At 38.9% G+C, this 25,973-nt stretch overlaps 2 protein-coding genes across 4 annotated transcripts; one reads left to right on the top strand and one right to left on the bottom strand.

Moving 5' to 3' along the window:
* Positions 1–6,576: 6,576 nt before the first annotated feature.
* Positions 6,577–6,828, bottom strand: LOC309968963 (H/ACA ribonucleoprotein complex subunit 3-like; the record flags this gene model as incomplete). The annotated part of the gene is made up of 1 exon (XM_082850463.1): positions 6,577–6,828. The coding sequence occupies one exon, from the start codon at positions 6,826–6,828 to the stop codon at positions 6,577–6,579; it is 252 nt and encodes an 83-aa protein (XP_082706589.1).
* A 1,655-nt stretch (positions 6,829–8,483) lies between these two features.
* TIPIN (TIMELESS interacting protein) lies at positions 8,484–24,713 on the top strand. 3 transcript variants are annotated; one of them, XM_082853935.1, is made up of 9 exons: positions 8,487–8,529; positions 9,826–9,964; positions 13,389–13,529; positions 13,654–13,732; positions 13,934–14,009; positions 16,724–16,846; positions 17,068–17,131; positions 21,536–21,742; positions 24,513–24,713. In XM_082853935.1, exons 3-9 carry the CDS (start codon positions 13,397–13,399, stop codon positions 24,701–24,703), a joined length of 873 nt encoding a protein of 290 aa, XP_082710061.1. In that variant the 5' UTR covers positions 8,487–8,529; positions 9,826–9,964; positions 13,389–13,396; the 3' UTR covers positions 24,704–24,713. The 3 variants fall into 3 exon arrangements, with proteins under 3 accessions (XP_082710062.1, XP_082710061.1, XP_082710063.1); XM_082853936.1 differs by lacking the exon at positions 9,826–9,964 and having other exon boundaries at positions 8,484–8,529; XM_082853937.1 differs by lacking the exons at positions 8,487–8,529; positions 9,826–9,964 and adding an exon at positions 8,552–8,722.
* Positions 24,714–25,973: the final 1,260 nt, after the last annotated feature.

Below are 25,973 nucleotides of genomic sequence, written 5' to 3'. Positions count from 1 at the left end.
AGGGAATTTTCTTCTGTATTTAAAAAACATCTCTTATACTTTGAACCTTTTTTTACAGATCTATTGAGACATAATCATATGATAGATGGCATATGTGGAAAGGACATTTGAACAGTTTTGACATATGTGGAGAAACCATCACCACAATCAAGATAATAAAACACATCCACTACCTCCCAACAGTTTCCTTGTGCCCCTTTAGAATCCCTCCCTCATCTGCCCATTGCCCTACTATAGTTTGCATTTTCTAGAATTTTATTTATTTATTTTTTATTGAAGTATATTTGATTTACTATGTTGTGTTTAATTTCTGCTGTACAGCAAAGTGACTCAGTTATACATATATTTTTAATATTTTTTTCATTATGGTCTATCACAGGACCTTGTTGTTTATCCATCCTATACATAACTCAAATTTTATATAAATGGAATTTTATGATATGTACTCTTTAACATGCTTTTTTGGGGGGTCTGGCTTCTTTGAGCATACTTACTGAGGTTCACCCATACTGTGTGTGTCAATAGTCCATTGATTGCTGAGTAGCAAGCCATTCTATGGCTATATCACAATTTGTTTATTCACCTTTTGATGGACATTTGTATTGCTTTTAGTTTTTTGGCTATTACAAATAAAGTTGTATGAACATCTGTGTACAAGTCTTTATATGGATATGTTTTCATTTCTCTCGAGATACCCAAGAGTAAAATGGCTGGGTCATACAGTAGGTGTATGTTTAACTTTTAAAGAAACTTCCAAACTATTTTCCAAAGTGTTTAAACTATTTTACATTCCCATCAGTAGTGTAGGAGAGTTCCAGGTGTTCTACATCTTTGCCAGTATCTGGTATGGTCAGTCTTTTAAAATGTAAGTCATTCTATTGGATGCATACTGGTACCTCACTGTGGTTTTAATTTATACTTCCCTACTGACTAATGATATGGAGCATCTTTTTATATGCTTATCTAATATCCGTATATCTTCTTTGGTGACGTGAATGTTTAAATCTTTTGCTCATTCCCCACCCCACCCCACCCCAGTCCCCACACCAGGGATTGAACCCGTGCCCCCTGCAGTGGAAGGGCGGAGCCTTAACCACGGGACCACCAGGGAAGTCCCTCTTTTCCCCATTTTGAACTGGGTTGTTTGTCTTATTCTTGAGTTGTTTTGGTTTTTTTTTAAGAGTTCTTTATACACTCTAGATACAAATCCTTAGTCAAATATATGATTTGCAACTATTTTCTCCTGCCTGTGGTTTTTCATTTTCTTTGAAGAACAAAAGTTTTTAATTTTGATGAAGTCCAGTTTATTGATCTTTTGCAGTTCATAGTGTTTTGTATTCTATCTAGGAAATTTTGCCATTCAAATGCCATCAGGGAAATTTTCTTTCATATTTTGAATAACATCTCTTAAACTTTGAATCTTCAAAATATGCTCCTTGGTCATGAAAACACTTAAGGAACGGCTCCCCAGCTCCCTCATCTGGTGAGAGTGCGCTTTAAAGCATTTGAACCTACAACATTTAAAAATTATGAAAGCGTCAAAAGTGATCTAAAGCATTTTTCCTTTTATCAAATATTTTTTCAGAAGTGCAAAATACCTTACTATTGGGAACACAGAAGAAATAATTTAAAAACATGAGACCTGAAAGTCAAATAGTACTGGTCTCAGTCCCTCAGATGGCTTGCTTCTAGTTCACCACACCTTGAGTATATTTTCTTATCACCCTTTGTTTCCATGAAATTCTATTTGAATGGAGGTTAAGAGCATTTTATTACCTTACTGGATGGCACTAAAGTCCTCTTAGGGAGAGAAGTGCTCTTGCTGGGAAGAATACTGTATTTTAATAAGTGCTTGTGGTTGGTGAGCACCCACCTACACTGCCTCCTACCCCTATCCTGAGGGTGTCAATTGGCTCCAAGCTTAAGAAGATGGAAAAATGGTCTCCATAACAGAGGAGATGGGAAGGAGAGAGAAAACCAGGGAAAATGGCATGGAGATGAAGGCTTTGCCAGATATGATATAACCCTTTCTCTAGGAGCCCCACAAAGTAGGGTACATCTACTGAATGAATGACTTTTATTGTGGTAACAGGGCCTAATCTGAAACAGTTCAGAACAGAAATAACATATGAGATTCAGGAGCTCAGAGGCCCAGATGACCCTGAGAACCTAGGTCTCACTGGGTATATAGAAAACTCTTGGGAAGGCCCTCAACTTTCACAGAAAGTGGAAGTGACAATATCACAAATTTAAACACACTACCCTTTGACCATAATGTGCTTACTTGCTCAAGTGCTCTCCTGGAAACAAACTTTAGGCCCCATCCAGAGCTCAGCTTCATTTAAATCTTCACTCAGTCTCCTCCTGTCATTACTCTATCCAGTTCAGATTCCAAGGTCCATCACTTCCCGAAAATACTTCAAGTCCCTTGTTCCTTTTTCCTTCCATTGCACTTACTTGGGAAAACTCCAGCCACGGAGTGACTCAGTCATCTTCTCTGATTCTTAACTTCCTATCAAAAACTTGATAACACACTTATATCTAAACGCCGCATCCTTCATATTTGAATGGAGAGAAGTGCTGCCATCAAAGGCTATCCCTTCCACCTGTCCTCTCAAGGTCTTTGTTCCTACACACACACACACACACACACACACACACACATAAATACATATGTAACAATACATATGTAAAATACGTGTATAAGAATACTAAATAGCACCACTGTTCTGTTCAGAGTTGCAGAAAACCTCAAACCATTTCAAATGTTTATCAAACAAGAGAATAGTTAAATAAACTGTGGTATGTTCAGTAAAGAATTGTACAGAGCAGTGAATATTTTCTAAACTACAGCTGTGTGAAACAACATTGAAGAATCACAGAACAAAATATGAAGTGAGGAAGTAAGCCCAAGCTGATTGCATACAGTTTGATACCATCTCTATAAAGCTCAAAAACAAGCAATAGTAAACAGCATATTGCTTATATTATTTAGGCCTATACCTATATACAAAAACTATTTTTAAAAGGAATGATAAATAGAAAATTCAGGACAATGGTGATCTCAGTAGGAAGGGGAATCAGAGAAGGGATAAACAAATAATTAGATGTAAGATGTTGGCTTGTCCTTAGGTTGGATGGTATGTTCACAAGTATGTATATTCTATTGTGCTTTATAACATATATAAATATTATATATATTATACTGTAGGTATCAAATATTATATAAAAACAATATTTAAAACCTTTAGGAGCTATGAAAAAAACTATGATGAGATCCTTCTGTTCAAAATAGCTATCTTATTTATCAATTTCCCCAATATTTTTTATGCTTCTGTTATTTCTCTTATTTTAGGGCACCTTCCCATCCAAATCCTACCTAATTCCAAGATTCTGGTCAAGTTCCAGATCTTTCCAGAAGTCTTCCCTGACTTCTCCAGCTCTTGTTCATCTTTCTTTCCTCAAGCACTTAAACAACTTTTGGGTTCCAAGCAAATCAGCATGTAACTGTATATTGTCTTCTATCATTTATAATTGGTCAATGTGTGTTAGGGCTCTTCATTGCAAATAACAGCATCTGGTCTCATTAGTAGTTTAAACAGAAAAGAAATTTATTAAAAGATACAGATGGCTCCTAGAATCTCTGAGTGGGCAGGAAATGAGGCTTGGCAGTTATGCCAGGCTGATGCCAAAACTGTGCTGTTCTGTTGCTCTAGTGGAGACTCTCCTGGTGCCACCACTGGGCAAAAGTGCACTTGTATTCTCACCACTGACACTGGACACTGAACATGACCCCTAGCATGTCTAGCTCTGCTGCCCTTGGAAGCTGGTGGTTTTTTTGCCAGAATGCATTGCAAGCAGTGCCTCCATTTTCACTTCACCCTCTTCTGACCTGCAGTCTCATTTTGTTGTGGAACTGGGGTACCCAGGATATATCTAGCTGTGTGCAACCCTGAGAAGATGAGTTTTTTGCTTCTATCTTAGGGATGAACTCATAAAGTAGGAGCTTCCAAACATAGAAAGGGTGTTTCAAAGGTTATCTTATCTTACCAATATGGCTTATTACCTAAAACACATAACACTCAATAAATACCTGTTGATTTATTACTCTTCAGTATCCTCCATTAAAACAGTACCTTTGGGATCATCTAATCCAGGGGTCTCTAACCCCTGGGCTATGGATGGGTACTGGTCCATGGCCTATTAGGATTCAGGCACACAGCAGGTGAGCGGCAAGCGAGCAAAGCTTCATTTGTATTTACAGCTGCTCCCCATGGCTCACATTACCGCCTGAGCTCCGCCTCCTGTCAGCATTATGGTGAGTTGCATAATTATTTCATTATATATTACTATGTAATAATAATAGAAATAAAGTGCACAATAAATGTAATGCACTTGAATCATCCAGAAACCATCCTCCCCCACTCCACGCCCATCTGTGGAAAAATTGTCTTCCACGGAAACCAGTCCCTGGTGCCAAAAAGGTTGAGGACCACTGATCTAATCCATACCTTCTGTCTTACAAAAGAGCAAACAGACTCAGAGCAATAAAGTGATTTGATTGTGGTCAGACTTTTAGTTCTTAGTAGAGCTGATGTTATGGTTTGAGGATGTAGTCCAGGAAAGATTCCCAAAGGTCTAATACAATGTACAGTGATGTAATAGTCTCCTTGTGCCGAGAACTGCTTATGTGCCTTATTGTGAAAGTACTAGTTATTCAGATTCTTAATATTTTTGGAAACACTCTAAAGTTCTAGATTTGCAAAATAAAAACATTCATTTATTTTTTTCTATTTTATTGTGTGTGGCAGTCTACTAATTTTCCCCCAACATCTTTTCACCCCTTCTTCCACAGTAATAGAAACCCTGAGTTTTTACTGGGCCATGACCACCAAGAATAAAGACTATATTCTCAGCCTCTTTTGCAGCTGTGTGTGGCCATGAGATTACATTCTGGATGTAACCAGAATTGTCGTATGCATCTTCTGGGAAACATTCTTAAAATGTTGAGTCATGCCCTTCTCTCTTTCCTCCTTCCTGCTGACTGGAATGCAGTTGGAGCTCTAGAAGCCATCTCAGAAAATAAGGTGAACTTGAGAATGGAATGCTCACGTGGTAAAGCAAGAAAACAGGACACCAGTTTCCTAACACCATGGAGCACCATACCAACTATGAACTTACTACCTCCAAACTTCTTGTACGTGAGAGACAAACTTTCTACCTTGTTTATTGTTATTTTAGTTTATTTAGTTTTAGTTTTTCTGTTATTTGTAGCTGACCAGATCCTAATTAATAATCCCTGGGCTCAGGACATGGAAGCAACCTAAGTGTACATTGACAGATGAATGGATAAAGAAGATGTGGCACATATATACAATGGAATATTACCCAGCCATAAAAAAGCAAAATTGAGTTATCTGTAGTGAGGTGGATGGACCTAGAGTCTGTCATACAGAGTGAAGTAAGTCAGAAAGAGAAAAACAAATATCGGAATCTAAAATAAAAAATGGTTCTGATGAACATAGGGGCAGGACAGAAATAAAGACACAGATGTAAAGAATGGACTTGAGGACATGGAGAGGGGGAAGTGTAAGATGGGACGAAGTGAGAGAGTTGCGTTGACATATATACACTATCAAATGTAAATTAGATAGCTAGTGGGAAGCAGCCGAATAGCATAGGGAGATCAGCTCCATGCTTTGTGACCACCTGCAGGGGTGGGATAGGGAGGGTGGGAGGGAGGGAGATGCAAGAGGGAGGGGGTATGGGAATATATGTATACATATAGCTGATTCACTTTGTTATATAGCAGAAACTAACACAACATTGTAAAACAATTATACTCCAATAAAGATGTTAAAAAAATAAAAAATAAAAATAAAGACACACCAAAATATTTGCTTGTTAAAAAAAAAAAAAATCCCTGGGCTCGTCACCTTGATTACTAATGCTGACGCAGACCCAACTGGGTGATACGATCCCAACCTGGGCATGTTATGTACAAGGCAGGGGCAAGTTGATGCCACAGTCTTGAGATGGAGTCCTCAAGTACATAGCAAATCACTACCACCAGCCAGTCCAGTACTTACCTAAGTGATAAGCCCAAATAACACCAGCCAATAGATAAGACACAGAGACTTTGCTTTTCAAATGTGGTTTAGAAATAGTTCATGGTCTTTTAGTTTTAAAAGATTTACCCCATTTTTCTTCTTTCAAACTTCACCTCTGGACTGGGTTTCCAGCTTTCCAGAAGAACTTTTACACTCTATACTCAATCCTTGTTCTTTGATAGTCTATTTTTCCTTTAACACTATTCACTCTTTTTTTTTTAGCTCTTTCAAATCATTTTAATAACCTGGGAGTGATTCGAAGTATGAAAAGATTCAAACATTTTCCCTTTAAAGGGGATGCTACCATCATTGCCTCACAACAAGCATGATCAAAGGCAATGATGAGACTGGATTCCAAAGAGCAAGGGTCGTAGGAAGGCTTCAAGGCTCACGGATTGGAGAGCTTGGTTTCAGAAAGTCTCTCGAAGGCTAGCAGGCAGAAGAGACATGAAATTTTCAAAGATCCTCAGAGGATGGGGCACGGTTTCTGGGTCATGAGCACCTTGAAGTGTCTCTTGATGGTGATTTGGTGTCTAGAATATTTATCCGGGGAGAACCGAACAGGATGGGCCAAGCAGGTCTGTTGTCCCATAGGGTCAAGCTTCTTCAGCATATAGACCCGGTGTCCCAGCTCGTTGAGGCAATACTGGAGAAACCCGACCACACTGAAGACAGAGGTTCCAATTCCATCTGTAGCTCCTCTAACTGACAGCCTCATGTGTTTTCAACACTATTCACTTCTAAAAACATCAAACAGTTCTAAAAGTTTTAATGACATGGTCTATGAGAAAGTTCTTTTTTATATTTCTGGTGCAATTGTTAAGGAAAATATATTTCTAGTATTCCTCACATATGAAAAAGAGGACAGTCTTAGACATTAATATGCCAGTGCCTTACAACTGTGGTAGTTATATTCACACAGACTTACGATCAATTACCAAAGCCTTTACATTTTCTAAAAGGGTCAAACAATTTACAAATTATATGGATAATAATAGGTAACATTTATTAAGTACTATCATTTAATCCTCCTCATAACCCTATGAAGTAGATACTATTATTAATAATAAGGAACTGAAGCACAAATGTCAACAAGTAGTAAATGATGAAACTGAGATTCAAACCCTCAGAGCTTCAGCTCTGGGCTTTTTTGGGGGGCGGGGTGGCATATAACTTCTTAATTTCTCAAAGTGCTTTTTTTTTTCTTTTTTTGGCCAGGCAGATTGTGGGATCTTAGTTCCCCTACCAGGGATCAAACCCATGCCTCCTGCAGTGGACGCACTGAGTCTTAACCACTGGACTGCCAGGGAATTCCCTCAAAGTGCTTTTATATTTATTTTATTAGACATAAAGTGGAGAATATAGACTGTTTACTGGATAATTAGAAGAATGCCTCTTGCCTCAGTTACCCGGACTCTTGAAGTTAACATATTTCCCATTTAAAGTAATGTTAATATTGTAAATTGCTTAATATTTTTTATCTTGCATTTATAGAAATAAAACCATAAAATTAAGGAAAATGTGGTACATATACATATTCGCATACATAATTTTAGATAGAGCTTGCAATTTACTTTCTCTTATTCTTTTCACATATTTATTCTATAATTTTAATGAAATATTTCAAGCTACAGAAAAGTAGAGAAAGAATGTAGCAAACACTACTCATCTTCTTGGTCTGTCAAATCTTGATGCTATAGGTGCTAAAGGTAACTTTTTTTAGTTTTCTGATTAGTTAACACATTTATATGTTCCAAAAAAGTATGGTGTTAAGTCCCCATCCCACCCTGTCCCGTATGTACAGTTCCCATCTCCACTTACTTATATATTTATTTTGTGTGCATGTGTGTGCAAGCAAATATATATTGCACGAATATATTTGGACTCACATAAAAAAAAATTAAAGGTAACACATTTTTGACATTCTTCTTTGTGCCCACAATCCTAACACTAACTCTTTACTGCCTCTTTTCTCGGCTCATTATTCAATTAATAGAACACTTACGTTCAAGGAATTTTGTTAGTAACTCTGAAGAATCGGTAGTTTCTCATCAAATTCTGTTTGCCTCCATCCTTTATATTCCATCCACAACCCAGTTTTCTAAAAACCTGAGATCTACTTCCAAAGTCTGAAGTGCATAGTGCATAACGAACACGAACATCACGCGGACAAGGAGACTAAACTCCTCGGAAGAATTCGTGAGGGCGGAAGCGGTAGGGAAAGCAGTGCGGGATGGGTCGGACGCCGGAAAGGTGGGAATAGACGTGGGTGGGCGGGACCTGGGGGAGGTGGGTCCGGTAGGCACCGCCCAGGCTTTTGGCGCCAAAAGCCAAGGACTCTTCTCGCGAGAGTCTCGCGAGATACACCGTTTCCCGGCTGCGCGGATCCCTGTGCTGTTCCTACAGCAGTCGGCTCGAGGTGAGAGCGGGCTGGCGGGAGAGTGAGGTTCCCGAGGGGAGAGCCGGCCGAGGGAGTCAGGCTGGGGAGCGGGGATGCCGGGAAGTCGCAAGGAGGGAGTGAGAAAGCAGGAGGACATGACTGAGACGGACCTGGGCTGATCGGGACTGGAGAGGAAGGAGGCCTGACCGGCTGCGACCTGTGCGGAGAGGAGGTCGGTGGGGACCAGGGCCGGCGCTTTTACTTCTTGTTTACGTTTCGGGTCTGTCTCTCTCTAAACCAGGCCTTTTAGTGTAAGGGAACGTGTGTCAGATAGATCTTTATATCTCCAGTTTCTGTACCGGGGCTTCTAAACACTGGAGGCGTCCTGTGAATGTTGAATGAATGAATGAATGTGGTTGAAGTGAGAGGACAGACAGGGGAGTGAGGATGAAGGGAGGTCGGAGAAGAGGGATGGGATGGGAAGTTTTGTGGTTTTAGGGCTGGGTAGCAAGGAGGTCATTGAGTCAGTTTGGTAGGACTTCCTAGCGACAGGGACTTCTGTTTTGGTGACTTAGAAAAAGTTGGGCATTGGACACCTAAGGGTCTGGGAACGAATTTGGATATTAAATTTTTTTGTTACCTTCACTCTTCTGCGAGTCTGAGGACTAGAGGAGGAAGTGAAGAGACCTTAATCAATGTCTAAAAAGAGACTAGGCAACCATTGTCAAGAAGTTAAAGACAGAGCTATCTTTTTTTGCGGTACGCGGGCCTCTCACTGTTGTGGCCTCTCCCGTTGCGGAGCACAGGCTCCGGACGCGCAGGCTCAGCGGCCAAGGCTCACGAGCCCAGCTGTTTTGCGGCATGTGGGATCCTCCCGGACCGGGACACGAACCCGCGTGCCCTGCATCGGCAGGCGGACTCTCAACCACCGCGCCACCAGGGAAGCCGAAGACAGAGTTATCTTATTCACTACAAGTTTCCTGACAAGTCCTACCCCAGGCTTGGCTGGTTTCTTGCATTGCATTGTTACACTTAATATAGTTTGTGCCCTGTTATCTCATTCATAGCTCCCTGTTGGCTTCAAAGGTGTGAGCCCCATTTCTTCCCAGAAGGCTTAACTATTGATAGAATGAGGCCCAAAAGTTCGTTTTTTCTGCAAGATGGCGCTAGTAGTGCTTCTTAGTTGTCTTTAACTTCATTTGAAACAATGAAATATCAATGTGCATTTAAAAAAAAACTTATCAAAATTGGTGAATTTTTGTGTAGCCATTTTGATGTTGAAGATGGAAGACAAAAAGCAACACTTTTGGCATAATTATGCTTTGTTATTTCAAGAAAGGTAAAAATGCCACTGAAAAATAAAAAAGGATTTGTGCAGCGTATGGAGAAGGTGCTGTGACCGATCGAACGTGTCAAAAGTGGTTTGTGAAGTTTCGTGCTGGAGATTTCTCGCTGAATGATGCTCCACGGTCAGGTAGACCAGTGACGTTGAAAATCATTTGCACCAGCTTGGTTATGTGAATCACTTTGATGTTTGGATTCCACATAAGTTAAGCGAAAAACCTTCTTGACCATATTTCCGCATGCGATTCTCTACTTAAACGTAAAGAAAACGTTCCGTTTTTAAAACAAATTGTGATGGGCAATGAAAAGTGGGTACTGTACGATAATGTGGAATGGAGGAGATCGTGGGGAAAGGGAAATGAACTACCACCAACCACACCAAAGGCTGGTCTTCATGCAAAGAAGGTGATGTTGTGTATATGGTGGGATTGGAAGGGTGTCCTCCATTATGAGCTCCTTCCGGAAAACCAAAGATTAATTCCAACAAGTACTGCTCCCAGTTAGACCAACTGAAAGCAGCACTTGACGAAAAGAGTCCAGAATTAGTGGAAAATGCATAATCTTCCATCAGGATACCACAAGACTGCATGTTTCTTTGATGACCAGGCAAAAACTGTTACAGCTTGGCTAGGAAGTTCTGATTCATCCACCATATTCACTGGACATTGAACCTTCGGATTTACATTTATTTCAGTCTTTACAAAATTCTCTTAATGGAAAAAATTTCAATTCCCTGGAAGACTGTAAAAGGCACCTGGAGCAGTTCTTTGCTCAGAAGGATAAAAAGTTTTGGGAAGATGGAATTATGAAGTTACCTGAAAAATGGCAGAAGGTAGTGGAACAAAATGGTGAATACGTTGTTCAAAAAATTTCTTGGTAAAAATGAAAAATGTGTTTTTCATTTTTACTTAACCGAAGGAACTTCAATATGACCTTTAACTGCCTTTCCAATTTTGAAAACCTATGGTTGATACTTTGTTTTTTTTTTTATGTACTTGTGGTCTTGGAAGTTTAGAATTGGAGAGACTTTGGAGATCCTCTAGCTCCAGTAGTTTTACAGTTTTGGGGAAGCTTTGGAATTCTTCATTCCTCCATTCATCAATTATTTGAGGGACTTCCCTGGTGGTCCAGTGTCTAAGACTCTGTGCTCCCAATGTAAGGGGCCCAGGTTCAATCCCTGGTTAGGGAACTAGATCCCACATATGGCAATGAAGAGTTTGCATGCTGAAACTAAAGCTCCCGCATGCCGCAAGTAAAGACCCCATATGACGCAATGAAGATCCCGAGTGCTGCAGCTAAGACCCGGCACAGCCAAATAAATAAATAAATATTTTAAAAAACCCAAATTCTTTCTTTCTTTTTTTAGTGGCCCACTACAGTTATTAAATCCTGCTAGACAGGAATTACAAGTATCATTGCCATCAGAACTCTCACTATCCATAAACTCAGGAACTGAACAGATTCAGATAATTTTTTGAGATATCTTTCCTTCATGAACTCTCATGTTATCCCAGACTCAGGAATCTGATAGATTTGGGTAATGCATTACACTACCCATGACCTGAACGCACTAAAAATAATTCTCACCATCTGAGTTCAGGAAACACATGGATTTGCATAGTGAGGATTCCTGGGCTACGTGAAATGAGAAAGCTCAATTGGCCACCTCAGTTCTCTCCGGGGCCACCCCCTTGTTCCCCTCCTCCAGGGTCCCAGCCTTGCCCTCCAGGAGCCCCTTCCCTGTGCATTTCCCTCTTGGCCACGTTTGAAGTAGGCGTTAGGAGGTGTGCCCTCCTTTGGGGCTGCAGAACTGCTCAGGTTTTCTGCTAGTTCGAGTTGGGAGGACCAAGGTCAACAGCTATTTCTTGAGCACTGGCTGTATATCACTTCTGGGGATACAGTAGAGGAGCACAGAGACCCACCTTGTCATTGCCCTTTTAGGGCTACAGTCTATGATGGGAGACAGACATTAATCAAATAATCACACAAATAGAACTAATATTGGAACTGGGTGAGTGCTACAAAACTTGTACTTGACATTTTGAATGCTTGTCATAGGAGGATTTAATTTAGGAAAATTGGGGGAGACTTTTCTGAGGTGACGGTTGCGATCTGAAAGAAATTAGGAGTCAGAGAAGAGCCTTCAAGATAGGAAACAGCTTTTGTAAAGGTCTAGTGGCCTGAGGGATAGAAAGAAAAAGCATGGAGAATGGTGTGAAGTAAGTCTGGAGAAGTAGGAAAGTGCTAAACCCTGCAGGGCCTTGGAGTTTTATCATTATCCTAAGAGCAGTAGGAAGCCATTGAAGTATTTAAGCCTAGCAGTAATGTGATCAGCTTGACATTTCCAAAAGTTCAGTTTAGCTGTAATATGGAGAATGGATTGAAAGGGCAAAATGGATAGGAGTAATGGTGTAAACCAAACAAGAAGTGTTAGGAAGTGGTTGTGGAAATAGGGAGAAATGGACGGACTCAAGGGTTAATCTGGAAGTAAAATGGACAGGGTATTTAGGATGGGGGAATGAAGTGTTAAGGATGACTTGCAGGTTTCTGATATATAGCTGGATAGGTGTCATTCATTGAATTGGGAAAATTTAGAAGGTTGGTTTTATACATGATGAGTTATAGGTGCCTTTGAGAAATTTTAGAGCTGTAAAATGAGAAGTAGGGATTTAGAGCTCGGATTTGATGCTCAGGTGGAGATAAAAAATTAATGGGTCATCTATAAATTAAAACCATGTGCATAACTGAGTGAAGAGGGCCTAGGATGAAGTCTTGGATACTAACTGACCAGGTTAGAGGAATATGAATCTGCAAAGAAGATCCAGGGGGAGTGTCCAGGAAGGGAGGAAAGCCAGTTGAGTACTGTGTTTCAGGAGTCAACAAAAACACTTTTCCAGAAAAAGGAACTGATCAGAAGTGTCAGATGTTTCTGAGAGGTCAAGTAAGATGGTACTGAAAAGCATTCTTTCAAGTTACCAACTTAAGGATTATTTCCATTTCTTCAAAGGAAACCTTACTAGAAAACCAATATGTAAACAATATTTTTATTTTTCCTTTTTCCATCCTCCTGCACAGCTTATGGCATATTAGTTCCTGGAGCAGGGATTGAACCCAGGCCCTCAGCAATGAGAACACAGAGCCCTAACCACTGGACTACCAGGGAATTCCCAACAGTATTTTTAAAAAGCTTCTCTGGTTGAAGTGGGGGTGAGGTATTGTACCCTGCCTATTTCACACCCCTTTGGACCACAGTTTGAAACCCTCTGAAAAGTTAAAATCATCATTTTATGATGGGGAAACTCAACAGTTGAGGTAAAATTATTTGCTCAAAATCATATTGTTATTTAGTGGTAGGGTCTACATTAGAACTCAGTTCTAATTTCTAACTTTGTTCTTTTTTCCATAACTGTTATCTTCTTCACTTCAGTTCATGATGTGTGAGTTTGAAATATGGTTTAACTGACTGAAACACATGCATTTTGCTGCAAGTGGAACTTAACTGTGTAATAAGACTACTTAGATGCATAAACATGTTTACTTTTTTTCCCCCCTAGAGGAAAAGATGCTAGAACCACAGGAGAATGGCTTGATTGACCTACCAGATTATGAGCATACAGAAGATGAAACTTTTCCTCCATTCCCACCTCCAGCCTCTCCAGAGAGAGAAGATGGTGAAGGAGCTGAACCTGAAGAAGGTCTGTATAGGGTTCCAAAGTGGTGTCCATGTTCAGCTATCCATCTAACAGCTTAGAAATGATACATTTTATAAATGAGGCTTAAATTACTTAAGTAATATTAAATCTTGGTATATTTCACCAGAGTTAGGGAGAGGAGCACCTGTTCCTGTACCTCCAAAGAGAACAGTTAAAAGGAATATACCCAAGCTGAATGCTGAGAGGTACATTTACTATTTCCTTAAATATTTATACTTTTCTTTCCATCATTTTTTTCCTTTTATGTTACAGGCTTTTGGTTGGGATGATTTGGAGATCAGACATTTTTCTCAGTTCAGTAGTTAATATTTTTTTCTTCTTATGGTCTTGGTTTGGCCTTGATGGCTTTAGAAAACTTGAAATTTAAAACGTATTTCTATTCACAGATTAATTTCAGAGAGAGGGCTTCCAGCATTAAGGCATGTGTTTGATAAGGCAAAATTCAAAGGTAAAGGTCATGAGGTAAGAAGTGTCTGATTTTTATTTTAGACCTTTGTTTTTTAAAATATCAATAAGACTGTGGGCCCATTATCATGTTCTTAGGAATCTTAGAATGTTTCACAGATACCATCATTCATCATCATATCTCTTTAGAAACTATGATGTAGTAGAAAGGACACTATTTGAAGACATTTAGGAACTGTAAATCTCCGCACAAACGTACATTTAAAAATTCTCTTTGAATTGTGTAGCGTGCAGATACAATTTTTTGCAGATGATATCTTTGTAGAGCTTTGCAGTTTATGAAGTATTTTCAATTATACTCTTTCATTATCAACCTCTGGGGTAGTTGTTGGTCCCGTTATCTAGTGAAGGAAGCAGAGTTTTAGAGTTTTAAGCCTCCACTGCGAGTGGTTAAGGGCAGAGCCTCGACTTTCCATTTCACGGCCCAGCTAGAGTAACATTAACACAGCATGAGCATGATCTTGGTGTGGTATTCAGGATAGTTGGAAAGAGGGAAGCAGCTGGAGGCAGATAGCAATTCAGAGGCTATTTCACTACCAGCAGAATGAGGTGAAATAGCCTGGATAGGGTAATAGTAGAGGGATGAACAATATATAATACTTGGAGGTGATTGGGAGGTACAAAAGTAAAAATTAATCCCAAGATTTCAAACCTGGGAGGCTGAAAATTGTAGTACACTTGCTTAGTTTCGGTGGACAGGAAGAGAGAATATAAGTCTGTGTCCTATTTTGCCACAAAACTAAACATAAATCAAGATATTTTAAAACCATGCCCAGCTCGGTTAATTCATTGCTCTTATTGAAATTTTCAGGTAGTAGTGATGAATTGGTGCTTTGAATTTATGACCTCTTCATCATTTTCATAATAAGTACTTTAAACTTAATACAAAGGATAAATATTTTGTGTTCCTTCACTGGGTGAGGTTGGGCTCTGAGTTTGTCTAGTCTTCTGTACTTTGCCTTTGAAAATTCTACTATTTTCTAACAAAGTTGAATCCTCGATGCTTTTTTCTCCATGTATAACTTGGGACTTCACACTGTATTTAGGTATTTCTCTTCTCTGTACCTTGGGTGTAATGTGATATTGTGAGGTGGCTGATCAGCTACCCCAACAACTGGAAAATGGTCATAGGTGATTGAACTTTTTTTTTTAATTTAAAAAAATTTTTATTTTATTATTTTTGACTGTATTGGGTCTTCATTGCTGTACGCGAGCTTTCTCTAGTTGCGGCGAGCGGGGGCTACTCTTCGTTGCGGTGCGTGGGCTTCTCATTGCAGTGTCTTCTCTTGTTGCGGAACACGGTCTCTAGGCGTGTGGGCTTCAGTAGTTGTGGCTCACAGGCTCTAGAGTGCAGGCTCAGTAGTTGTGGCACACGGGCTTAGTTGCTCCATGGCATGTGGGATCTTCCTGGACCAGGGATCGAACCCGTATCCCCTGCATTGGCAGGCAGATTCTTATCCACTGTGCTACCAGGGAAGCCTGATGATTGAACTTTTGAAAGAACTTTTATTTTTATCAGAATGAGAATGAAATGACATTATGTTCTCAGCATTACATATTGAGTTATTGGTAGCGTTGATTATTTTAACCATTAGCTTCTTAGACAAGATCATATACCACCACACAATATTTGCCAACATTTGAGGACTTGCTTTGTGTCAGGCACTTTACTTGTATTACTTAATCCTCCTAACAACCCAATGAGGTGTGTATGTTCTCGTTTTATTCATGAAGAAAAAGGCACACAGAGGTAAAGTGATTTGTTCAAAGTCACACAGCTATTAAGTGGTAGAATTTAGATTTGAATCTATGCAGTCTGATCCAGAGCTTTTAACCAGTCTCCTGTTTTAAAATACTATAAGAAAATAAAAAAATATTGTACAGTAAAATCAGGAATTTGAAACTTTTTTCATTTATTACTCTAGTTTATTAAACTTTGTTTTTCATTTTCATTAAAAAATTTTTTTAATGTTAAATTGAAATTTCAAATATAGAGAGGTATTGTGGTCTGAGAATGTTTACACTGTTCTTGCTAGTCTTTGGTACTTTGCCCTTGGGATTTCTGAATATATTTTCACAGAGCTGATTCTCAGTGCTTTCTGTATATTGTTTAGAGACCTGTCAGTTTGTATAGTTATTTCTAAAAGATATCTTGCCATATTTTATTGAAGTTTATTTTCAAGTATTTATAGGTCTGAAAAGACACATGTGATTGTCTTTTAACTTTTATTAAGTTTTCATACTGGGTTTCTGTTTTCCTCTGATTTTTAAAAATCTATCCAGTGCTATTAAACTGCAGCCCTCTAAGCCAGCAGTCCCCAACCTTTTTGGCACCAGGGACTGGTTTCGTGGAAGACAGTTTTTCCCAGGGGACGAGGGGTGCTGAGGGGTGTGGGGGATGGGTCAGGTGGTAATGTGAGCGATGGGGAGCGGCAGATGAAGCTTTGCTCTCTTGCTCCCCCATTGCTCACCTCCTGCTGTGTGGCCCAGTTCCTAACCCACCGTGGACCGGTCCATGGCCGGGGGTTGGGGACACCTGCTCTAAGCCCTTGATAAATATTTTTCTTCTTAAAGTTTCTTTAAAAGTTTATTAACCTTATAAATATAAAAGGACACGTGACTTTGATACTATTATTCAGTTCTAAAATCTGCTGACAAGGTCAGTTTTGAGAATGAGTCTTCTATTTAGCATTTTTATTTTTATGTTCCAGGCTGAGGACTTGAAGACACTAATCAGACACATGGAGCACTGGGCGCATAGGCTATTCCCTAAACTGCAATTTGAAGATTTTATTGACAGAGTTGAATATCTGGGAAATAAAAAGGAAGTTCAGGTAGGTGTTGAGATCATTATGAATATCATTCACAATGCTAAATTGTATAAGGATAGATTAGTGAGGCTAAGTAGCTCTTTGGGGGTCTTCATTTTCAGTCTTAGTAGAGAGAAGGAACTAATAGTAGCTATTTGAACAACTTTTTTTGAAACTAATAATAAAATCAATGACCGCTTTCCCCCAAATCTAAGTGAAAATGTAAAAATGTTTTTTATTTTCAGACCTGTTTAAAACGAATTCGACTTGATCTCCCTATTTTACATGAAGATTTTGTTAGCAATAATGGTAAGAATATAGGTTTATCTACTTTATAATAATTTTGCTTTTAGAAATGGATCTAGTTGGGGTAGGCAGTGTTACAGGACTGGGTTCTTAGTCTATTTTGAATATATAATTAAAGTACAGTAAATAGGAGTGAGTTAAGATGCCTTGGTATGTCTAGAATGTTGTGCATGATATTTGTTTCTTAAAGACATGGTAGTATGCCATTAAGAGATGTTGTAAAATATATTTAGCCACAGAACATGAGCTTTTGAGAACTCATGATGATGACCCATTGATCCTTTGTAGTGCTTGCTAATAAAAATATATGACAAGATACAGTGTTCATATACATGTCCACCATTATAAAAAAGTGGCTCTGGGGCTTCCCTGGTGGCGCAGTGGTTGAGAGTCCGCCTGCCCATGCAGGGGACGCAGGTTCGTGCCCTGGTCCGGGAAGATCGCACATGCCGCGGAGCGGCTGGGCCTGTGAGCCATGGACGCTGAGCCTGTGCATCCGGAGCCTGTTCTCCGCAGCGGGAGAGGCCACAACAGTGAGAGGCCTGCGTACCGCAAAAAAAAAAAAAAAAGTGGCTCTGAGGAATTAGGCAGAACAATTTGATGATGAAATAGGTCACATCTCACACAAGAGTACAGATCTTGTATGTAGGACTTTAGTTAGACCTATGTGACTGTTCCTGGTATTGATTGCATTTGTTAGTTGTACAATGCAACCATAGGCAGTCACACACATCAAAACATATGGTTCCTGCCGACAGAGTCTGTATAGTTATCAGATTTTCTGTGCGATGGCTCCATACATGTTTGTTTTTTGTTTCTAAAAAATTTAATAGATGTAGCAGAAAATACAGGCTCCATATAGAATCCCCCAAAATTATTTATAAACTGCTTTTAAAAGTGTGAAGGATTGTGATTTAAAAAATCCAAGATTTAATTATTTGGTAAGGTATGGTACGAATTGATGGCATGGGATTTGATAGATGGAAAGGAATTAGTTATTAGAGTCTAAATCCCACAGCATATACTACTGGGTCAGTTAGCTTATTTATCGAACTTTTGTTTGTTTGTTTGTTTGTTTTTTAATTAATATTCTTTTAAAATTGGAGATGAACAGGGGATAGTGTACGGGGCAAAGGAGAACACGGTTACTTTTACCTAGGGGAAGGGAAAGCTTGGTAGGAGAGGGGAAAGCTTCACAGAGGAGGTATCACAAGTACTTTAAATGATAAGCAGTAGAAGTTAGGCAGAGGTGATTTTGGATAGAGGCAGCCACTTATGCAGAGGCATAAATGAACGTGGCACCATTCATGGAATTACAGGCAAGTTGCGGTATAGGGTACATAGAGGAAGCCTGTATCAGAGAGCCTTGTTTGTTGTTGAATCTGTTTTCTTTGTATCCTAAGAGAATAGTCTCCAGACTTTTGCATGAGGCACTACAACAGTAAAAATGTTTTGAACATTTTATTTTTCTAATACATGTACTGCTGTACTGATATGATATATAATGTACATTTTTGACCTTAACATTGCAGTTTTAAAGTAAGAACAATATGATTGAATATTCTACTGAATAATTTTTACCAAAAATTTTGGGCTAATACTTTTTGATCAGTGGTTTGAAGGTTTGGTTGTAGATTCAGTTTTTTCTCCCAAATCTTGGTTTTAACCTTTCTAAGATGCATAAACCCAAATGGAAGTAGAGCATCATTAACTGCACTTAGTAAATCTTGGTATTCATCTTTCAGTCTCATTCACCAGTGCAAGGACTTTTGTTGAAGTTTACTAGCAAATTTTCATCTGCCCCTTTTCAATCGTTTTACTTAAAATTAGTCAGTTTTTATATTTTTAGCACGTGTTGTCATGTCATTCCTCTGCTCAGAGCCCTGTAGTGGCTCCTTATTTCAATCAAAGTAAAAGCCACAGTCTTTATATTGTCCTACTTGGCCCTATAGAATCTTGTTTTTGTGTCCTCATCCCATTCCTCTTGCCTCCCTGACGGTATCTTTACTATTCCGTTGCTTCAGCCACACTTGCATCCTAGCTGTTCCTTGAGCCTTCCAGGCATATTTCTATCTTAAGGCTTTTGCACTCTGCCTTGAACACTGTCTTTTGCCCTCCCTCCTGCCCCTAAATCTGCATGGCTAACTCTCTCACCCGCGTCAAACTGTTTTCAAATGTCAGTTCAGTGAAGTCTCCCCTACCACACTGTTAAAATTGGACCCCCAGCCCCATTCCTGATTTCACTATGCTTTTTTTAAATAGCTCTTATTTCCTTTTAGTTATTATGTAGTTTGTTTATCTGTTAGTTTATATGTACCAGAGTGATGGCATCCTGTAGCACATTGACTATTTTTGGCTTTAGCTTCTTTGCCACAATAGCTTGCCTATGAATGTGGCAGTGAATGAATTCCATGTGTGGTTCTAATTTTTTTTAATGCCACCTTTATCCTAGTCAAAAGTGGTTATATTCACATGGATTTTCTGTTAAGATATTGTTTGTACTAAAGAGGTCATTTACTGTTGAAGAGATCTTTCCTTTCATGGCTCACAGAAAAGTATTGAATAGTTTTTTATGTATTTCATTACTATTAATTCAGAATCCTATAAGCCCTATAAGGTGAAGCATATTAGAAATCCTGCATATTGCATAATTGGTTCTAATACTTGTTTCTTAACTTTTCCAGCAATGTTTTCTAAATGTACTCCATCAATATTTCCTGACAAAGGAATGTATTTTAGTTTCTTGACACATTTTTTTCCATATCAGGAAGGAAAAGTGTATGGCTTTCTGTCTTTCACTATTAAGGAAGAAACCTCAAAAGGGGCTTAGATTGTAAAATGCTGGATTAAATACATGATTTTTAAACCTCACTGGTTTGTATTTATGTTTTAAATATTTTGCTAGTTGTGATGGTTTTTACTGGCATTAGCTAATACCTCACTGTACAATATGTGCATAGGACAAGGAGAGTAATTGTAAACTCATTTCAAATGGTGGTCTTGGTGATAATGAAGTTTTTTTTTACCTACTTGTCAGATCTGATGAGGTTATTTATTATTTTTTTAACACCATAATGTGAATGATACAGAGAGAAGGTGAAGTGTCAGCTTTGCCATCTTCTTAGTTCTTGCTTGTACTTCTGTTATCTTCTACCTACAGGTGTTTTGTTATTTTGCAGAAATCTTTTAAAGCTGCCACTTGTGCATTTTGTTAGGGTTGTTTTGGTTAAAATAGATAGTATGTCAGGTTGCTTAACTGGGTAGTCAGAATTAGCTATATATCATAGTATGCTGAAATTAAAAAATGAGTGAGGACCCAATTCCACCCTTCCGCAGTATGAGCTTGCTGTCTTGAAGGTAGCTTACAGACCAGATGATTAGCTGTCATATGGATAAGTGATAGTTTGTCACTGCCAGTTCTTTTAAATATGTTAGTAAAACTTAATTTTTCATAATTCTTAAATGAAATATAAATGGAAGATCTAGTATTTACTTTTCATACCCTGTGGATCATTTTAGGAACATCCTACTTTGAGATAACTGGTGTACAGGGCTTTAAGAATTTATTAAGACTAATCATGTAGAGAGCACTGAATTTTTTAAAAAGTTAACTTGGAAATATGTCCACAGATTTCTAAATTTCTTCCCCTTTTTCACTTTGTGTCTCAGTCTTACCGTACACAAAAAATAGCCTATATAAAATCATTACTGTGTATCATACAGACAATATGGCAAGCTACTAAAATGTTTTTAATATAAAACAAGGATAGGGCTTCCCTGGTGGCGCAGTGGTTAAGAATCCGCCTGCCAATGCAAGGGACACGGGTTCGAGCCCTGGTCCGGGAAGATCTCACATGCTGTGGAGCAACTAAGCCCGTGCTCCACAACTACTGAGCTTGTGCTCTAGAGCCCACAAGCCACAGCTACTGAAGCCTGCGCACCTAGAGCCTGTGCTCCACAAAAGAGAAACCACCGCAGTGAGAAACCCGCACACCGCAAGGAAGAGTAGCCCCCACTCGCCGCAACTAGAGAAAAAGCCTGCACACAGCAACAAAGACCCAGCGCAGCCAAAAATAAATAAATAAATTAAAAGAAAAACACAACAAGGATATACTTTGGATTCTTTAAGTTCTTTTTTTAGCAACTAAGAACTTTTGCTTTCTGTTCATGCATGTTTTTAAACTAGTATTCCATTTGACTTAAAATGCCTCTTTAAAGTGATTAATAAATATTCCTTCTACTTGTTTGAATCAAGCATGTATTTGTAACATTCTCATACCTCACAAATTGTTTCTTCAGGTCTGGCACCTTGTTGCTTTAAACTGGTTTTCAGTTAATAGCTGCATAAGCTCTTTTTCTAACTAATTTAACACTACAGATGTACTAATTTTTTCTTTTCTACTGCAGATGAAGTAGGGGAAAATAATGGCCATGGTGTAACTGCTACCGAGTTAGATCCCTTTCTGACAAACTCATCTGAAAGTGCAAAGTTTGCTTCTGAGTCGAGTAGAAGCCTAACAGAAGAACAACAACAAAGAATTGAGAGAAATAAACAACTGGCCTTGGAAAGAAGACAGGCAAAGCTACTGAGTAGTAGTCAGTCCCTAGGAAATGGTAAATTTTATGCTGGATTTTATGTGCTACCATTAATATATCAAGGGCATGTTAGAAATTTTAACTTCTTTACTCTTCCCCAAAATAAAATACCTCTAGGAATAGACAAATGTGATATAGTATATTAAGCTTATGTATATTTGAGAGAGAGGGCTTGAGAGCTAGCTGGAATCCTCAAAGAATATATGCGTCCAGGACGGTTTTCTGGGTAGCTGAGTGTCTCTTAAAAAATTGTTTTAATCATTTAAAATTGATTCTGGATCTTTCGAAAACATATTCTTCCCTGACTCCTTAAAACATGTGACATAGAATTTTATCTTTATGATAATTAAAACATTACTGTGGTACTTTCCTAAACATATAAAATTCTTTGTACCCATTGAGGACTTTAGAGCCATTTGCTGTGACATGAATAGGTCCAAAAATGCTTTTTATTGCAGCGTTTCACTTCTGTTGTGAGCCATCATGTTTGATTTCTTGTTGATTTCCTTGTCTCTTTTAAAACTGCCTTAAAATTTGCTGTTTTTTAAACAGACTGTGGATTTGGAAACTAGACAAGTTTTGTTAAAACTATATTTAAAAATAATTGCAAATTGGTTTTGAATGAAGCACGCACAGTCGCATTTATCTTTGTCAATTTCCAATCCAGTTTTTTCCTTTTGAAATGGGAAAATAGGAATTACAGTAAGTAGTGAAGATTACATGTTGTAAAACAAGTTTCACCCAAAATAATGAAATTCTCAAGTGAAACTTATTCAGTGGTATTATTAGGATTTTTTTCCAGTTAGAATGATTTTTTTTTTTTTTAACATCTTTATTGGAGTATAATCGCTTTACAGTGTTGTGTTCGTTTCTGGTGTTTAACACAGTGAATCAGCTAAACATATACATATATTCCCATATCTCCTCCCTCTTGTGTCTCCCTATCCCACCCCTCTGGGTGGTCACAAAGCACCGAGCTGATCTCCCTGTGCTACGTGGCTGCTTCCCACTAGGTGTTTTACATTCGATAGTGTATATATGTCAATGCCACTCTCTCACTTCGTCCCAGCTTACCCTTCCACCTCCCCATGTCCTCAAGTCTATTCTCTACGTCTGCATCTTTATTCCTGTCCTGTCCCTATGTTCATCAGAACCATTTTTTTTTAGATTCTATATAAATGTGTTAGTGTACGGTATTTTTCTCTTCCTGACTTACTTCACTTTGTATGAGACTCTAGGTCCATCCACCTCACTACAAATAACTCAATTTCATTTCTTTTTATGGCTGAGTAATATTCCATTGTATATATGTGCCACATCTTCTTTATCCATTCATCTGTCGATGGACACTTAGGTTGCTTCCATGTCCTGGCTGTTGTAAATAGTGCTGCAATGAACATTGTGGTACATGACTCTTTTAAAAATATGGAATGCTTCACGAATTTGTGTGTCATACTTGCACAGTGGCCATGCTAATCTTCTCTATCATTCCAATTTTAGTATATGTGCTGCTGAAGCAAGCACTAATTTTTTTTTTAAGTTTCAAAAAATTTTTAATTATTTATTTTTGTTTGGCTGCATTGGGTCTTTGTTGTTGCACGTGGGCTTTCTCTAGTTGGAGCAAGCAGGGGCTACTCTTCATTGCAGTGCGCAGGCTTCTCATTGCAGTGGCTTCTCTTGTTGCGGAGCATGGGCTCTAGGCGCATGGGCTTCAGTAGTTGCAGCACGTGGGCTCAGTAGTTGCAGCACATGGGCCCTAGAGCGCGGGCTTCTGTAGTTGAGGCTCGTGGTCTCTAGAGCACAGGCTCAGTAGTTGTGGTGCATGGGCTTAGTTGCTCCACGCCATGTGGGATCTTCCCAGACCAGGGATCGAACCTGTGTCTCCTATATTGGCAGGAGGATTCTTAACCACTGTGCCACCAGGGAAGTCCAGGATGGATTTAACTTTTAACTTAACAAATGGATGTTTTGTACTACCTTGTGAAAAATTTAATGAAGATACAACTATTGTTGATGACAGTTCTTCCTTGCTGTCATTATCAAAGTTTACGTGGCAATAAGCATTTTAAGGCTCATCTTCTATTTATAATATATGACTTTAAGGGACTTCCCTGGTGGTGTAGTGGATAAGAATCCGCCTGCCAGTGCAGGGGACATGGGTTCAATCTCTGGTCCAGGAAGATCCCACATGCCATGGAGCAACTAAGCCTGTGCACCACACCACTGAGCCTGTGTTCTAGAGCCCATGAGCCACAACTACTGAGTTCTTGTGCCACAGCTACTGAAGCCCATGCGCCCTAGAGCCCGTGCTCCACAACAAGAGAGACCACCGCAATGAGAAGCCCATGCACCGCAACTAGAGAAAGCCCGTGCACAGCAACAAAGACCCAACGCAGCCAAAAAAAATAAAAATTAAACAAAAGATATTTATAATATATGACTTTAAAATTTTTCACTAGAAATGAGTATCTTAAATGTTCTTTACTGTAGATCACTTTGACATACATCTCATAAGAACATTTGATTTTTAAAAACTTCTATCTAGTAGTTGTGATTTTTTAAATGAGAACAGTTGCATTTGACTGATTCAAAAGTCTGAGTTCAAGACTTGCATTTTGAATGGATTTTATACATGTATAAAAATGGCTTTATTTGGAAGAAAGTTATCATAATTAACATTAACTAAAGTGATCGTAGATTTCATCTCTACTGATTTAAACATGTGAAGTTTGTATTAGGTAGGATTGGATCAGGTGCTTGTAATGAATAATAATGATTTCTCTTGCAGACTTGTTAATGAACACGCCCAGTACACAGACACCTGAAGAGGGTAGTACAGGTGAGGAGCAAAAGGAGGAAGAATCAAATGGATTTAACAAAGACCTTCTAGACAATCCACATAATGATGCTGCTGCCAATACTGTAAATGAAGAGGAGGAATTAAAAATAGAGAAAATGCAACTGGACCAGTCCTTTTAAAATACATAATAGTAAGTTAAAGCTTCATCTTGAAATGTTACTGAGGTTGGATAGGCCTCAAATGAGAAAATCTATTAACTTGCTATCTTCCAAATTTGAGATGACTATGCATTTTGCCTACTTTGAGTGAAAATCCTTATATAGTGAAACTTTTATAGATTCCTGTTTAAAATCTGGTATTATCTATACTTGTTTCTTATCCACTTTGTTTATTCTCCTTAGTGTTTATTTTTATATGGGTATGACCTTGTAAAAATGATTGGTAGTTAATAAGTAGCTTCAACTGCTAGTGTGCCATTGAATGCCCTGTTTTTACTAAATTGGGTGGTGTTTTAAGATGTAAATATGTAATAAATGCTAATGTTCTTTTTTTTTTAAATAATAAGCTCACAAACTATCCCTAGAGGCTTTATAAAAGTTTCTCATTGCTATTTAGTTCTACACTTTACACTTTTGGTAAAATGTTCACAGTTGTTATATGTGTTTACATGTCTTTTGAGGAGTCACTTTAATACTTAAAGGGTCACGTGAAAAGCTGGTACATTGCCTGGCCTGCATAGGTGCTGGGGAAGTTCACATGCTCCTTGGTACCTTACTGACTAGTTAGTTGGAGAGAAACTTGCAAAGTATAATGGGGAACACAGAGCACGTAGGGAGGATTCGGTGGAGATGCCAAGGATTGGGAAGAACATGTACAATAACATAGAAATGAAAATCTAGGAAATGAGAGCTTTGGGAATGGTGAATGTGAGGCTGAAGTGTTAGGGCCACGTGGTGGGAGGACCTAATTGGAGTTTTTCCTGCCTGAGTTTATCAACTTGGTGGAAGGGTAGTTGCAGATAGAAAGTACCACGTTGAGAATCAAGTTTAGAGGTTGGTCTGGTTCTCGGCAGGAGATTCCCATGGGGGAGAGGGAAAGGCAAAGCTAGTTTTTACAAACTAGGACATGGGAAGGTTGCTTTTTTGGGGGAAGACTGGCAGAGTAATGGTGCTAAGTAACAAGTCTCCAGCAAGGGCAAGTCCAATGCAACTCATCATCCAAGGAGAGGGTGGGAATGGAGGTTTGAGAGAACAGACCTTACCCTGTGCACCCCACCCGGCTCCCTAAGCCCTATCCCCAATTGGTGCTGGGGACAGCAGGGGTGACTGAGTCAAATACGAAATAGGGAGTTTAAAGTGGATACGTGGACAGGACGGAGCTTATTATCTGAAGGTGACTGAAAAGTTAATCTGGCAGATGTCAGAGGGGCCTATGACCCAAATGTAGCAA

This window comes from Leucopleurus acutus (assembly GCF_964270905.1).
Source record: "Leucopleurus acutus genome assembly, chromosome: 1".
Lineage (NCBI taxonomy): Eukaryota > Metazoa > Chordata > Mammalia > Artiodactyla > Delphinidae > Leucopleurus > Leucopleurus acutus.
This window is presented reverse-complemented; position numbering and strand designations above follow the sequence as displayed.

Coding starts and splice junctions, on each gene's coding strand:
- TIPIN (XM_082853936.1), top strand. CDS start 13,397: ATGCTAGAACCACAGGAGAATGGCTTGATTGACCTACCAGATTATGAG. Junction 13,733..13,933: donor CCCAAGCTGAATGCTGAGAG/GTACATTTACTA, acceptor TTCTATTCACAG/ATTAATTTCAGAGAGAGGGC. Junction 16,847..17,067: donor GAAATAAAAAGGAAGTTCAG/GTAGGTGTTGAG, acceptor TTTTATTTTCAG/ACCTGTTTAAAACGAATTCG.